The 14,157-nt window shown below is 43.5% G+C and overlaps 1 protein-coding gene across 1 annotated transcript; it reads right to left on the reverse strand.

Annotated features, from left to right (window-relative positions):
- Window positions 1-6,090: 6,090 nt before the first annotated feature.
- lig4 (ligase IV, DNA, ATP-dependent) lies at window positions 6,091-8,738 on the reverse strand. Its single transcript, XM_030780695.1, has one exon. The coding sequence runs from the start codon at window positions 8,602-8,604 to the stop codon at window positions 6,091-6,093; it is 2,514 nt and encodes an 837-aa protein (XP_030636555.1). The 5' UTR covers window positions 8,605-8,738.
- Window positions 8,739-14,157: the final 5,419 nt, after the last annotated feature.

Below are 14,157 nucleotides of genomic sequence, written 5' to 3' on the forward strand. Positions count from 1 at the left end.
ATATGGCACACGACTGAGGAATTCAAATAAGGGGGTCTTCTGCCTTTACTCTCCCCCATTACCAAAGAGGGAGACCCTGGCCTTTCTGTCGGCCTTTATCAGAGAGGGAGAGAATAATAATCGGACAGGGAGGTGAGCGATGAGGGAAGATGTTGAATTCATCATCCAACACTCCAAATGCATCTCCGCATTCAACACGGCTCTGCTCATTTCAATAGCAAATCAGCCCCCACTACTGCTCAACCTGCTCACATGTCATGTTGTATGCAAAACCGCTACACTGCAAGTTCCATGTTGTTGTAGTGGGTGAGGAAAAAGGTTTCTGACAGCTGTGCTTTTATTTATTGATTGTTTCGGTTTTTTTATGTGTTTAGATGGTTATTCGGCGGTTATGTAAAACCCAGTGAGTCGACTGAATTTTCAGTAAGACGTGTTTAGACATAATGTCTATAAACTCACACTTTGTATCATAACCTTTAAGTATATTTATATATTTGTGTTTTTGTGCGCGTGAATTGTGCCAGGTTGTATATTCTTGTGTATCCTTTCAGAATAGCAAGATCTCACAAATGTATTTTTAGTAATATGTATTGAGCATTATATATATTTATATATATTGGGCATCATTTATACATCATTCATATAGCTCTGTTAGTGTGTGTGTGTGTGTGCGCATGTGTATGTGTCTACATACACACACACACACACACACACACACAGCGACAAATGATCTATGAATGAGTCCCAACTGAGATATTTATAATATCCATAGTGACATGATACTCTTTACTCGGGACACAGACAACTGTTACTCATGTAAGTATCTCGCCCTGTCGACACTCTCAAAGAACTGGCAGTTGGTCCAGTGTCTGTTCTTCACAATTAGCCGTCCCTGATACTGTGTGCTACTGAAGCGGGAAGCTGTAGAGGCTGTCCATCATTTTCTCAGAGTGTCTGAGTGGAGGAATCTACATGGGGGGGCGGAGAACACATGGCCTCACCACCTGCCCCGCTGTTCTGTCCTACCGGGAAAGAGCCACAGAACAAAATAAGTAAACAGCGAAGAAAATCAATGTGACGACGGGAGGAGCTTTCTCTGTATGAATGCCATGGTGGTTTTGATTTGGAGCTTCCATTAAAAGGCCAATCAAATAAACAAAACAGAGCCAAAGAAATACGTCACAAATTCTCGCAATGAAATCCTGTCTCGGAAACAAGCAGCGCCGAAGATTTGAAAACTGAGGAACGGTTACAGGTGATGCAATGCCAGACGTCGCCATGAGAGATGATATGAGTTTAATCAAGTCCTCTCGGTAAAACTGTTTTAAAAGAAAAGATTGAGTGGTGAAAGAAAATTCAAGTAAAAAAAAATCACAATTCAATTTCTATTTACAACTTTGGAAAAACTTCTAAGTATTAAATGTGTCAACAACATCTCAAACTGCACATTTCTAATCTCTTTTAGAATCAACGAATTCTTAAGTGTGACGTCATTCGCTCCGTAAAAAGCCTCATTTCACGTTTTTTTTTTTCTTAGGACATTTAAAAAGTACTCTATCACCTACAAAACAACATTTGGAAGAAGGTCAAAGATGATCCATGATCCATAATAATAATACATTTGATCATTTAGCCTTGTCCTCTTTGAGGAATTCCTCAGTAGAAGGGAAATCAATCCGAAAAAAAAAAAGAAAAAAAAATCACATTAGTCATGAGTCACATCTAACCAGGAGTCTCAGTCAATCTCTTCACAAGACTTTTTTTTTCCACGGAGTCTTAGAGTCTTACTACAGCCAACCAATGCAATAACAGTGTGCAAACAAAACTAATCCCCGCACGGTCAAAGGCCCCATTCATAACCAAATGATGACTCATTTTTTTTAAATGAGGGAGCAGGGCACTTTCAGAGAGGATGTGATGTGAAACCATGCTGTCATGACGATACCCAAGATAAGTCATAGTAAATTAAGATAAATCATTCATTGCCATCACGTGCTATAATTAATCTCGTGTAATGAGATCAGGTACAAGGAGAGCAGAGGACTTCTAATGGTCCAACCATTCGCTGTGTCTCTACTATGTCTCCAGAAGTTACTCTGGAAAAGGAAACACCTATGGTGGCTCCAGGCATGTTTATGAGTGGTACAAACATAAACAGCTCCACCATCTGTTTCACTAAGGTTTGCGTGTTAAAATAGCTTAAAAATGCCTCATCAGTCGGCGCGTATACCTTTTCTATAATGTTAATGAATGCATTTCTTGGGGAGAAAACAAAAGTAATGGGTCCAACGGACTGGTTTCAACAAGCTATTACAGATCTATACATCTGGTTATGGAATTGACCGCTATTTCCTTCTGGGGAGATTAGAAATGGAGGATAATGGGGGAAGCAATTCATGCCTCCCTCTCTCTCTCTCTCTCTCTCTCTCTCTCTCTCTCTCTTTCTGTCTCACATACACACATATGTATGTTTGTGAGGTAAGCCACTGTTGACTGACAGAGTTCATGTTGTAAAAGGAAATACGCATGCATCTGCACAGTACTAGGGAGGTATACAGCTAATTCAAGCTGCTAGGCGGATATTAGTGATATACATGCACACTCAGACACACAGGGCACAGGGGCCAACTCATTTAGTTTCATATAAAAAATATCTCTGGTTTTCTGACAGGAAAACACCTTGTAGATCATAAATACCATGAAGCAATGCATATGTAGTGATGTGCATATATTTATCATATTCAGTGGGGCCTGAAAGGCACAAGCACACACACATGCACATGCACGCACACACACACACACACACACACACACACACACACACACACACACACACTCACTCGCACACATATCACATTCAACAGAAGAAGTAAAAAAAAATTCGAATAATCTCAAAAACCAAATTTCACTCCAGCAGTTTCAATAGCAAACTGCAAGATGACAAAAGGTTCCCTGTGTAAATAGATATATACATATGCATACCAGAGTTCTTCTTGCGCAAAATGCTATTCAGCATGAAGCCACTAAATTGCTGTGACCTCCTGAGTTTTCATACGTTTCTCTGAGGAAGTATGGCTTGCATAGGCCTCTTCTTCTGGTACAAACTCTATCTAGTCTCCAGAGCCGCTGAAGTAAGGTGGGTTAAAAACAATTATTTTCTCAACGGTGTACAGGGCTTAGGAAAAGCCATTTTCTTCTTTCTTGTTAGAGTTTGCCAGAGAGACTTCACAAATGATTTGAGAAGCACTGCACCAATTGTGCAATATGTTAACACTCTCAAAGGGGAACCTGTTTCGTTCAGAGAAATTGGAAAGAATATTGACAAGATAAGCAGAAACAGAGGGTAATTTGTATCTAGTATAAACTCTTGGCTTGTATTTATGCAGCAAACCCCCCCCCCCCCTCCCAAATGAACAGGGAGAGGACATTTTAGAAAGGTTTAATGACAGGACATTGCATAACATATGTAAACAAAGTTAATAATTGTCAACTTATCACAAACCTAGGAATCTTAACTGTCATATGAGTATGAATAAATTGAAACACACTGTGTTTCTTTCTTTCTTTCTTTTTAACTGATGTAAAATGTCCTCATGGTTCATTGTGAAGTATATTTGGCAGTGTGGTTCATCTTATTCCACCTGACACAAATGGCACAGTGTCTCTCACCCAGGTCTCTCTCTTCTTCGGCAAGTCATACTCTAAATGGACTTTCTGGAAAAGGTTCAAAAGCTACAGCTTCATTCTTCATGCTCCAATAACCTGCTTCGACCCACCTGAGATCAGCCCAGAAGGATAAGGAAAAGAATTCAAATATTTTAAATGGTCTTTTTATGAGGGGGGGCGGGGGGAGGGGGGGCAGAAGGGACAGTTTGGGGCGGATGTCGAGACGTTTTTATTTTTGACATCAATGGATTTCAAAGGATGGATGTAGATTCTTTTTTTTTGAAACAGTGGCTACTGGACTGAAGTTGTAAGGTAAAGACTCCCCTGGAGTGAAGGCATGTGCTAATTTGCAAGGCAAATTCACCCTTTATTAGTAAACGTCTTCTGGCGCCCCACAGGGGGTACCTCATTTCTGTCAGAGACACGCAGCCGTTTCCGAGCGATTTATTCCTGGCATGCCCGGAGCGTTGGAACCTCTCTTCTCTCCGCTCTGCTCAGTAGATATGACCAATTACGGACGTTAACCGATGAGACTTTTGACTGCTCTGTGAAATTAGCTTGCAGTGACCAAACATAGGCGATAAAACATCTCTTTCTCCACACTCCAGCGCACAGTTATTGTCACGTCACTTTTTTTTAAAGGGATGCATTTTATTTTTTTTCATTTTTCAAATGTCTGTGTATAGCGAATTAGTGTTATGATCGCTGGTTTGCCTGACATTTTCATGCCATAACTTTTTTATTCTTTTAAACCATCTACAAACTGCTTATTGTAGCATGACAAACTATGTGGCACTGATCCAAACACAGCTGATACTGCCCTCTAGTGTTTGCAAGCAGTACAACGAACAACGCTGTAGATGTGAGGCCATAGCACTCACTCTGTCTGATTCAGCTGCAGTAACAAAAAGAGTGCCGTGAAAGGACATTGCAGGTAGACTCGGTCCCATGATACGTCCCTGACCTTTTCCAGACAGGAACCTCTTAGCCAGAGGCGCACAACCCCCCTCCGGGGAGCATTCGCGGGGACTCGGCGCTAGGAAGAATCCCGTCGTTCTCCTGTGTGACGGATGAATCTTCCGCTTGGCTGTCCAAAACCCATGGCACCATCACGAGCCCTCTTCACACAGTGCTATTCCCTCATCTGCCCCCAGGATCAACACTGTTAGGAGCTGCACATCCAGTCCCATAAGAACATGAGTGCTTGTGTGTGTGTGTGTGTGTATGTGTGTGTGTGTGTGTGAGAGAGAGAGAGAGAGAGTTACAGCATTAACGGTGGCTCCGAACTGCCATTACCTTCCATTTCCAGTGTCTGCCAGAGACTTAGACAGCTCACATACATGAGCAAGGTTTGAAAATCCGGATGTACCGCAGCACATCAGTCCTGCAAATTCCTTTTACATCTTGTTTTGCCCAAGAGTGGTTTACATTCTTGCTGTTATCAACGTCCTTGAATGGAAATGCGCATGTGAATGTTCTATATTCTCTGTAAGAGAAATTGAATTAGGGCTTTCCTAGAAAGGGGGCACTTTTGCCATAGTCACTCTGTGTCATTTAATGTACATTCAGCAGGACTCTGCTCTCCTTATCATCATATAAGCAGTCCTTACCTTTGAAACCTCAATTTTCAGATAACTGTTCTGCTCTCTTTATCAGTGACAACACAGTATTTCCTAGCCATGTAAAAAGCTTAAAAAATAATAAACATAAAAATAAACTGCTGCACACAACTTGTGGATTTTATATGGTTGAGAAGAGGTTCAAATTAAAGCTTGTATGGTTGTCAATACAAATGGGTTTGGACAAAATGCTTCAGTGCAACATTAGTTAATGCACTAGAAAAAAAAATGCTTAGACAGCGTTCGTTGTATTGAGTGACCTCAGACTAAGTCTTCAAGGGTGCTTCCGAAAACCAAATCCAGTGCATCACTCAAACAGTCCAGTCAGTTTCAATCTTCCCATCTTTATTTCAAATGTACATCCACTCAAATACAAGGCACTACAATATTGGTACAATACAGTACCTTAAGCATTAAAAACTCATTTTAAATACTATCTAAAAGCACTTCATAGATTTCGAAATGTTCCTCTCTCCGTGGCACCTTTTATTATCATTGAGAATTAGATCAGATTAGATCGATTAGATTGTTTGTCAACATGAGGACGTCCAACACAGACAAAAAACCCAGGGTCACTGTGCTTTAAACAAAGCCCAGTTTCCATTACATGTATGCTGCAGTTATCTAAAACGATTAAAACCAAGTCATTTTATTCCATTCACTATACAACTTATGAATTCAATGATTATGTTTTTAAAAAAAGCTTCAGTGCATTATGAAGATAAAATCTGTCTGTCTTTAAAAGATCACACGTAAAACGCCTGATCCTCCAGTGTCAAGCTATTTCATTCAGTGTCCTGCCCCATCACACAAGGTATTCACTGTCATTCTCCAAATGTCCCGCACTGATCGAGTCCGTCACCCATGACTCTCGAACTATTTTAAACTTTTTGGTAAAGAGTCGCCTGAGAAACCTCAAGTCCAGTATTCTCGTTTCGTTCTCAACTATAACATGAGAGATCCCTTCCTCCACCTTGTCCACCACGGTACCGCCGTGAAAGCGGAACTCTAGCGCTCGAGTGTCCAAACACGTCCCTCGGACGACGGTGTCTGGGGACTCAACGTTGGCAAACCGATCGAAGTACGCCCTGTAGGGTCTAAACATGCTGGTGGGCAGATCGTCCCAAGCATATCTGGCTTCAATCTGTGCCAGAGAAGGTACTTCTGCTTCAACGTTGGCCATTCGTCCAAAAATCTCCTTCAAATGCTGCTCCTCGGTGTCCACACAGTAGCTATCGCCATATTGGTCATACTCTTTGGCGAAGTGATCTCGAGTTGAGGGCGACATGTGGATCATGTGCCGTGGCTGCCAGGGAACAAACTCCATCTTCTCAAGGCACTCCAGCAGCCAGGTGGCCCACACCACGTCATGCTGGTCAGACTTGATGAGGTTCCTCACTCTTGTGTTCTCCACCCCGGCGATTACACAGTACGTGTCCTTTCCGGGGTTCTGTACCACGATGCCACCCAAGCGGGCTACGCCTTTTTCCAGCTCCGCCTTGGAGCACCGGTCGTTTCCGTTCATCACGCAGAACTCCACGTCCTCAAATATGTTTGTCTCCTTGGCGATGGCAGACAGATCCTGCGACTTGAAGTGGTCGACGATGCCGACCGTCTTCTTGGGCTTCGCCATCAGCTTACGTTTCTTCTTGTCCGGCTGCTCCTGCTGGATATCAAAATGTCTGGAAGCCAGCTTTCCAGAGGCCTTACCCCGGAACTGATTCAACTCGTCCAGGGTCATGCATTGGTACCATTCTTTGTCCTCCCTGATCCTCTCGATCCTCGGAAAACGCAAAGTGCAGTTTGTCTTGTACATATCGCTCGATACTATTTCCGCCGCTTTGACCTGGATGATGACCGAGTTGCGCGGCTCGATGTACACCTCCGGTTTCTCTGTGCCGCACAGGATGGCCGCCGGCGGGTCATTCTTGCGGTACACCTTCCAGTGCTTGGCCAGCTTCAACCCCAGATCGTAAAGCTCTTTCATGGTGTAGCCGGACCCAATACGGCAGACGGTGTGGAACACGGCGGGCTTCTGTCCGGGACCCGGAGTTTCCGCCACCGCGCAGAGGAAATGAGACATCATTCCGCCGCGCCTGCCTTTCCCCCAGTAACCACCCACTATTAACAGGTCCAGTTCATCCATCAAACCATCCACATACTCCGGCTTAATCTTCAGCCAACCCTCTCCTCGTTTATCTGGTTTGTAGATACCCATAGGGTCTTTAACCATGATCCCTTCTTCTCGATTGTCAATGGCTTCATTGAGAGCATTCACCACATCCTGCGTTGTTCTCGCTTCCGCTTTAGGCACCAGCTGTATCCTTCCTTTAACGGGTGTGAAGATAGTTTGTATGGTTTCATATCGCTTCTTTAGAGGCTGGTTCCCAAGCTTCTGGTTATTAACCAACAAAACATCAAACACACAGAAGCATGTCTGCAGCTCTGAGTCGTCCATCAACCTCTTGATGTCAAACCTGCTACCTTTCTGCATGAAAGTCTCAGTGTCAGGGTTAAAGGCCATCATCTCACCATCCAAGATACAGTTCACTACATGAGGTTTAAAGACATTGTGAATGTATGGGGTGAGGGAGCCCTCTAGTGGTGAACCCCCAAACTGCTGTGTGTAATCATAGGAGTTGCGTGAGTAGTACTTATACACATCGCCATCCTTGTGAAGCTGAATTCGTTCACCATCCAGTTTAGTCTCGATGTAGAAGAACTGGTTCCCCATCTGTTTCTCCACCTGCATGATCTTGGCACCAGCAGCCAACATGGGTTTGAAAGCTGAAAAGAGTCCAATGGACACCTCATTGAGGGAAACAGAGGGGTCATGCAGCTGTCTGCAAACCTTTTCCAGGTCGGTGGTGACAGTGTAGAGTTCTGCAGCATCTGGATGGAACACCTGAAGCACAGTGTCTTTGCTTACACCTAACTTCATATCCTTCAGGATCATACGAATGAGCCACTTCTGCTCCACAGCCGAACTGTGCGTGATCACATTCAAGAGGTCTTTCTTCACATGATCCTTCTGCTTACTGGCGTTGTTTCTGGCTACCGAATCCAAAAAGTCATTGACGTCTTTGATGGTTAAACTACTCTGGTCTGTGCATCGTTTTTTAACAACAAAGTATGCCATAAGGGCAAAGTCTCCTGCTTCCCCTTGGGGTGTAGTGGGAGTTCTGTAGTTTAGAAGTTTATTTGCTTCAGGACCATTTTTGGGGAGACCCAAGGCATCGATGTAGAGCTTAGCTAACATACTCTCTTTTATTCCATATGCCATCCTTTCCCTTTCATATGGTGGAACAATAAGGCGCATGGCTGGGTAAAATGAGTCTGTAGTCTTAGGGTTGTCTTTATGAAGCGCTGTATGGAATTTTCTCCAAGAGTCTGTGAAATCTCTGAGGCATTTCGCTTTGTCTGGTCGGAGTTTGGCTTTCTGGATCTTCTCCAGAACCATACACAAATCATGAAACGGAACTTGGGCAGCAACGGTGGTCTGTGGTGTGGTGTCATTTTTAGAATTTCCGTCCATTGTGACTAATGGTGCCTTTAAAAACAGACGACAAAAACAAGATAAACAACAACAAAACGAGTTCATGACTAATTATTTTTCTTTTAGAAACATATTCCCCCAAATCATCAGCTGAATAAGATTTCAAAGGAGTAAATATGGAGATAAATATGATCCTAATGTCAGGACAAGTGCTTTATAATAAAAACAAGAGGCACTGCTATAAAAGGCCTCTCCCACGGAGATTCATGTCTTGACATGTCCACACACTTTAAGTCAAATTTGTCTTCACCCTTCTATTTAACATATCAATAGCAGATATACGGTTCGTTCAAGCCTCTAAATGGATGATAGCTACTTTTGTTTGTTTGTTTGTTTGTTTTATCTATGTGATATTCCAAAATATTTTGGGCATAATAATAAATTGTTTTGTGCGATGAAGAGAACATCGCACCCAGTCAGTTTAATTACGTTTCAGTCGTAAGAAAATAAATCGTGTAGTTCGGAAAGGGATTGTTTTAAGAGATTTCATGCCGGAAAGCCATACCTGATATGGTATTCAAACGTGGTTACATTCCGCTTTGAGAATATTTATCCATTAGTTTTGTAAAGAACCAAGTCAGTAGTCGGAGAACTACTGCTTTGTTAGTGACGGAAACCAACAGCAAAAACATTCCCCTGGAAACACAGCGGCGCAGAAATGTACCTAGAGTGCTTCCCGGTGGCAAAAAGAAAATATAAAAATCCCTCGACTCCATCAGGTCATAGGAAAATTATACCTCTGCGCACAATTTTAGCTACAATACAGCGAAATGACGTGGATCTCAGTCGATAGCGAGATCAGGTTGAATTTTTCATTCAACAGTTTTCAGAGAAAACTGGTTCTAGACAAGCACATCCAGCTGGAGGCTAAGTGGATAGTAAAGTGAATAGACCCACTCTTATACTGTATTTGTAAATGCATTAGTGACACCATGTTCTTTTTTTATTGCAAGGATGAGCCATATTCTTGAAACCATAACAGAAAACAATATAATGCAAACATTTTCACAACTAAACATGCTGGGACAGTCACTAACAATGACAATTGTTTGTTCCACTCTTAAATGTACAACAGTTTAAAATGTTCATAGCCTTGGAATATTGACTTCTTAGCCTATATACAGTATACACACACACACACACACACACACACACACATACACCCAAGGCACACATTCTCCCCCTAGGCTTAGTTACATGAATATACCTGTATACATTCCTGATACAAGCAATAACAAACTCTCTGTAGTGTAAAAATGAAAACCACCTGTTCTCATAACATATGTTTCAAGTCAGCAGAATATTGCCAAAAACACGATGTAGGTCTAAAAACAGTTCGATTTAAAGACGGTCAGTAAAGGTCAGGAAGGTTCTGTCTTTTGCGCCCATCTCCGTTCCTACAGCACAGTAAGGTACATTGTGTTCGTAAGTTCACACAGAGTGCATACATGTTCTGCATAGAGTTACATAAACGTTCCTTTGGATCGAGGCCAAGCAGATCATGACCTACATTCTGCTTTTCACCAATTTAGAACTTAACCGAGTCTAAAGTTACACATCTTTTGAAAAAAAAAAGAAAAAAAAGGCAGGGGTGTAACCCTTTGTTGCTGTTGTTGTTGTTGTTGTTGCTGTGTTTTTTTTAGGAAAATTCTCTGTGGGAAGACTCTTGATCTGTTGGGTCAATGTGTTCTCACGGAAAAAAAAAAAAAAATTGAGCCTGGAGAAAAAAACGTCAACGGGCATTTGATCGGCAAAATCAGACAATCAATCTGTTTTCTCACTGTTGCGCTATTTCGGGGGGAGGTTACCATGGGTTAATTGATTTGTGCGGTTTGCTCTGCACATAGACCAAACAGTCTCTACATTTGACTTGTGGAATGAAATGTAGAAAAACAAGTGCCCAGGCCCCTGGGTGTCTAGAGAGAGAGAGAGAGAGAGAGAGAGAGAGAAAGAGAGAGGGGATCAAAAAGCCCGGGAGGCTTACATACTTTACATGCGCACAGATTAGAACAGGTATCTTTGTGATCTTAAACATGAAACAGAACACCGCACTGCTCTTACTGAAAACAACCGTCTCTGATTCAGTCACTCAGGTTTGTGTACTATATGTTTTTCATGGATTCATGCGCTATTCAAAACTGAAAACGATAAAGCATTTTTCTGAAAACGATAAAGCATTTTTCTGAAAACGATAAAGCATTTTTCTGAAAACGATAAAGCATTTTTCTGAAAACGATAAGCATTTTTTAAATCGTGGATATGTGCACTTAAGACGCTTTTCAAAGAAGTATGTCAACATATCACACACTCACATCTAGTAAATATTTTAATATGAAACTAAACTAGCCACCGTACAGTGTTAACACGTATCCCACTACAAACTTGTATATTACCATTGCTGAAAAGTTCCTTGTGGTAGTGAGTTAATGTTGTTGTGTGTGTGTGTTTTTTTTTAACCACCAGGGGGTGATCTCTCACACTAAGCAAACAACCGAACATTCTCGGTGGAGATGAGAGGTGAGAGAGAGGGGGGGAGAGAGAGAGAGAGAGAGAGAGAGAGAGAGAGAGAGAGAGAGAGAGAGAGAGAGAGAGAGGAGAAACTGCGCAGTAGGAACTGTGTCACACGCCAGCCTGACTTGTTTACATCAGTCCAGCAGCAGCAGCGGTAGAAGAGGAGCCGTTGGATGTTGCCCCCACCAACTCTGTCCTCTGGTCCTCACCATAAGCGCTAACGATAGCGTGACATCAGACCCACATCAGAGCTCTAATCACAAAACAATCGCATGCCTGATTATGTGACGGATCACAGAGCGAGGAAGAAAAAAAAAAAAAAAAGGTTCACACATTACATAAGAACACGTGTGTGAGAGAGAGAGAGGCTGACCTGGAAGACGATAAACAAGTGACGTCAAGAGAAGGCCTCGGTCCGCTTTGAGCAGGCAGGAACCTGGGTTGGGAGGTGGGCTGCAGTGAGGGGGGGGGGTAGCTAGCTGGTCCGTGCATGACAATGCCCCTGTTGTTACGGGATAGCTGAGGTAACATGGGCTGATGTCACTCTGTCAGTAATGCCCTCTCATCCTTCCCCCCCCCCCCAGATGATTACAGCACACTTACTGTAGCTTTTTATTATTCATCGGTGCCGGTCACAGCGTTGCGTTTCAAACGAGATCAGCGTTATGAAACCGAAAGGCAGGCGTCGTTTCTCAGACGGACTTTAAGGGTATCTCCGTTTTTTGAACAAACAAGGGATCAAAGACCGTTAAAGACGCTGAGTTGCCTTGTGTCATCCCTCGCAGAGTATAATGGGGCCAAAGATCCTGAGACACCGTGTTGTGACACGTAGATGCAAAACAAGGCGATAAGCAAGTCTGGTTGATAGAGTCCAAAACATCAAAGGCAAATCCGCCGCTAACCATCTCCCTCCCCCAAGAGATGCGTTTTTGGCCTTTTCTCTTCCCACTCGTATTACAGGCTCCGCAGCAGGTGTTGAGAGTCTCTTTTGCTGGTCATCGCCAGACTTAGCCTACAGTACCCCCTGTGTTGAAAAGGTAGGAAACCGTCTCCGCAGATGGCGCAGTCATCAAGCTAGCACCTTCTTTTTTTTTTTTTTTCTGCAAACGTAGCCCCTCTAAATCGAGATAGAAACTCATGGCAAGTAAACAAGGTAACATTATACACGCCAAGTGACGACATCGCTGCCCGTCCGCTCACGTAACACACGCGGTCACACGTACATACTGTAAACGCTGTGCTGACTTAACTCAGTTCGGCCAGCGGAGTCATAACAGGGCGCTAAAGTCACCTTCCTCCATATTTAGAATGACCCGCTCCTGCAGTTTCCAAAGCCGCTGTGTGGATTGTTAACAAAAGTTCAGTCATGATCTGTGGGGGGGGGGGGGGGGGGGGGGGGGGCTTTTGGACTGTCTATCTGCTGACCTGACTCTGAAGTTTCATAATGCATATACTTACACTTCCTGTTTGTGACACAGGGCTAATCAAGATTTAAAAAAAAAAAAAAAAAAAAGCCCCTCTGTCACCAAAAGCGCAAGGTTCCGTGACAAAAGATCACAATGTCAGCATAGCACTTGACCTTTCTGTGACACTGGTACACGCAGTTACAAGAGAGATTACGGAAACGGTCCATGTTGCCAACCATCCAGCACGGCATATACAAAGCACTGACATCTAATGGGTATGACACCTACATAAACCTGTTCACAGCTGGACAGTATTTCATTTCACAAATTTAAGTTCAGAAACGTTTTTTTTTTTTTTTTTTCAAGGCTGATCTTTGAGTTTATAAATGTCTGCTTTGAAAACACATTTGTATCCTAATCACCCAGTTCTGTCTTGAGGTAAAATTGGGGTAACTGAATTAAACAAGAACAACCGCATTACATGGATCCTATGAAGAAATCATGTCTGAGAGCGAGAAAAAAAAAAAACTACAACTGGGACATCTGTTTGGCCCCTTTGAACACATAAGCTACCCGAGACATGAAACGGATGACATTTTAACCTTGAGTCTCTTTAGCAGTTCAGTCAAGTGACGCCTGGTCTTGTTTTTTTCCTTTTCGACTTCACCAAAATGGCCCTTCGGATGGACTCGGCATGTATTAGAGACCCCCTTCTTCCTTCCAGGCCATCATTCCACTCACATCAACGCCCCCCCCCCCCCCCCCCCCCCCCCCCCGAATGCCCCCACCCTAAACCCCTTCCCATCCTTTACTGTCAGTCTCTCGTGTGATCGATACGGAGCAGGAGAGACGCGTCTGTCGTTTGACTGAGACCCGGCGCTGAGGATGTTGGCCATTGATTACAGGAGGAGAGGCTCATTACCGCTCGTGGGCGACGGGACACAAGGCGGTGACGGCCCATCCCGCGTGCTCGGAGTGACAGAGGAGGGCCGGTTTTCCGGAACGTTGCCTGCAGTGTCCATGGTCCTTGCATACAGATTGCTGAAAACCTTCTGCATTCACATGGAATAGCGGCCAGGGTACAGTGTGTGAGGAGGAGAGTCGTGTTCTTTACCAGCAGCTTACAGCATATTTACATTTAGCGTAGCTCCTGCCCCTGCTGGTGGTATATAGAAGCACCGTTTACACTCTTTAAAGTCGGTTTGCATGCGACGCAGTGGGCTGCGCACGTACGTCCATGGAGTTATGACATGACAAACACAGCAGCTTGTTCTTGTTCAGCTGCTCTGCATATGAATGGAAGCTTCAACTTCAGCAGTTAAGTCTCTCTCTCTCTCTCTCTCTCTCTCTCTGTCTCTCTCGCTCTCTCTCTCTCTCTCTCACTCTGTGGCATTACAGG

Source organism: Chanos chanos, chromosome 7 (assembly GCF_902362185.1).
Source record: "Chanos chanos chromosome 7, fChaCha1.1, whole genome shotgun sequence".
In the NCBI taxonomy this organism is placed as follows: Eukaryota; Metazoa; Chordata; class Actinopteri; order Gonorynchiformes; family Chanidae; genus Chanos; species Chanos chanos.

What these genes read in the sequence shown, in the direction of transcription:
- lig4 (XM_030780695.1), bottom strand. Translation starts at nt 8,604, where the DNA reads ATGCGCCTTATTGTTCCACCATATGAAAGGGAAAGGATGGCATATGGA.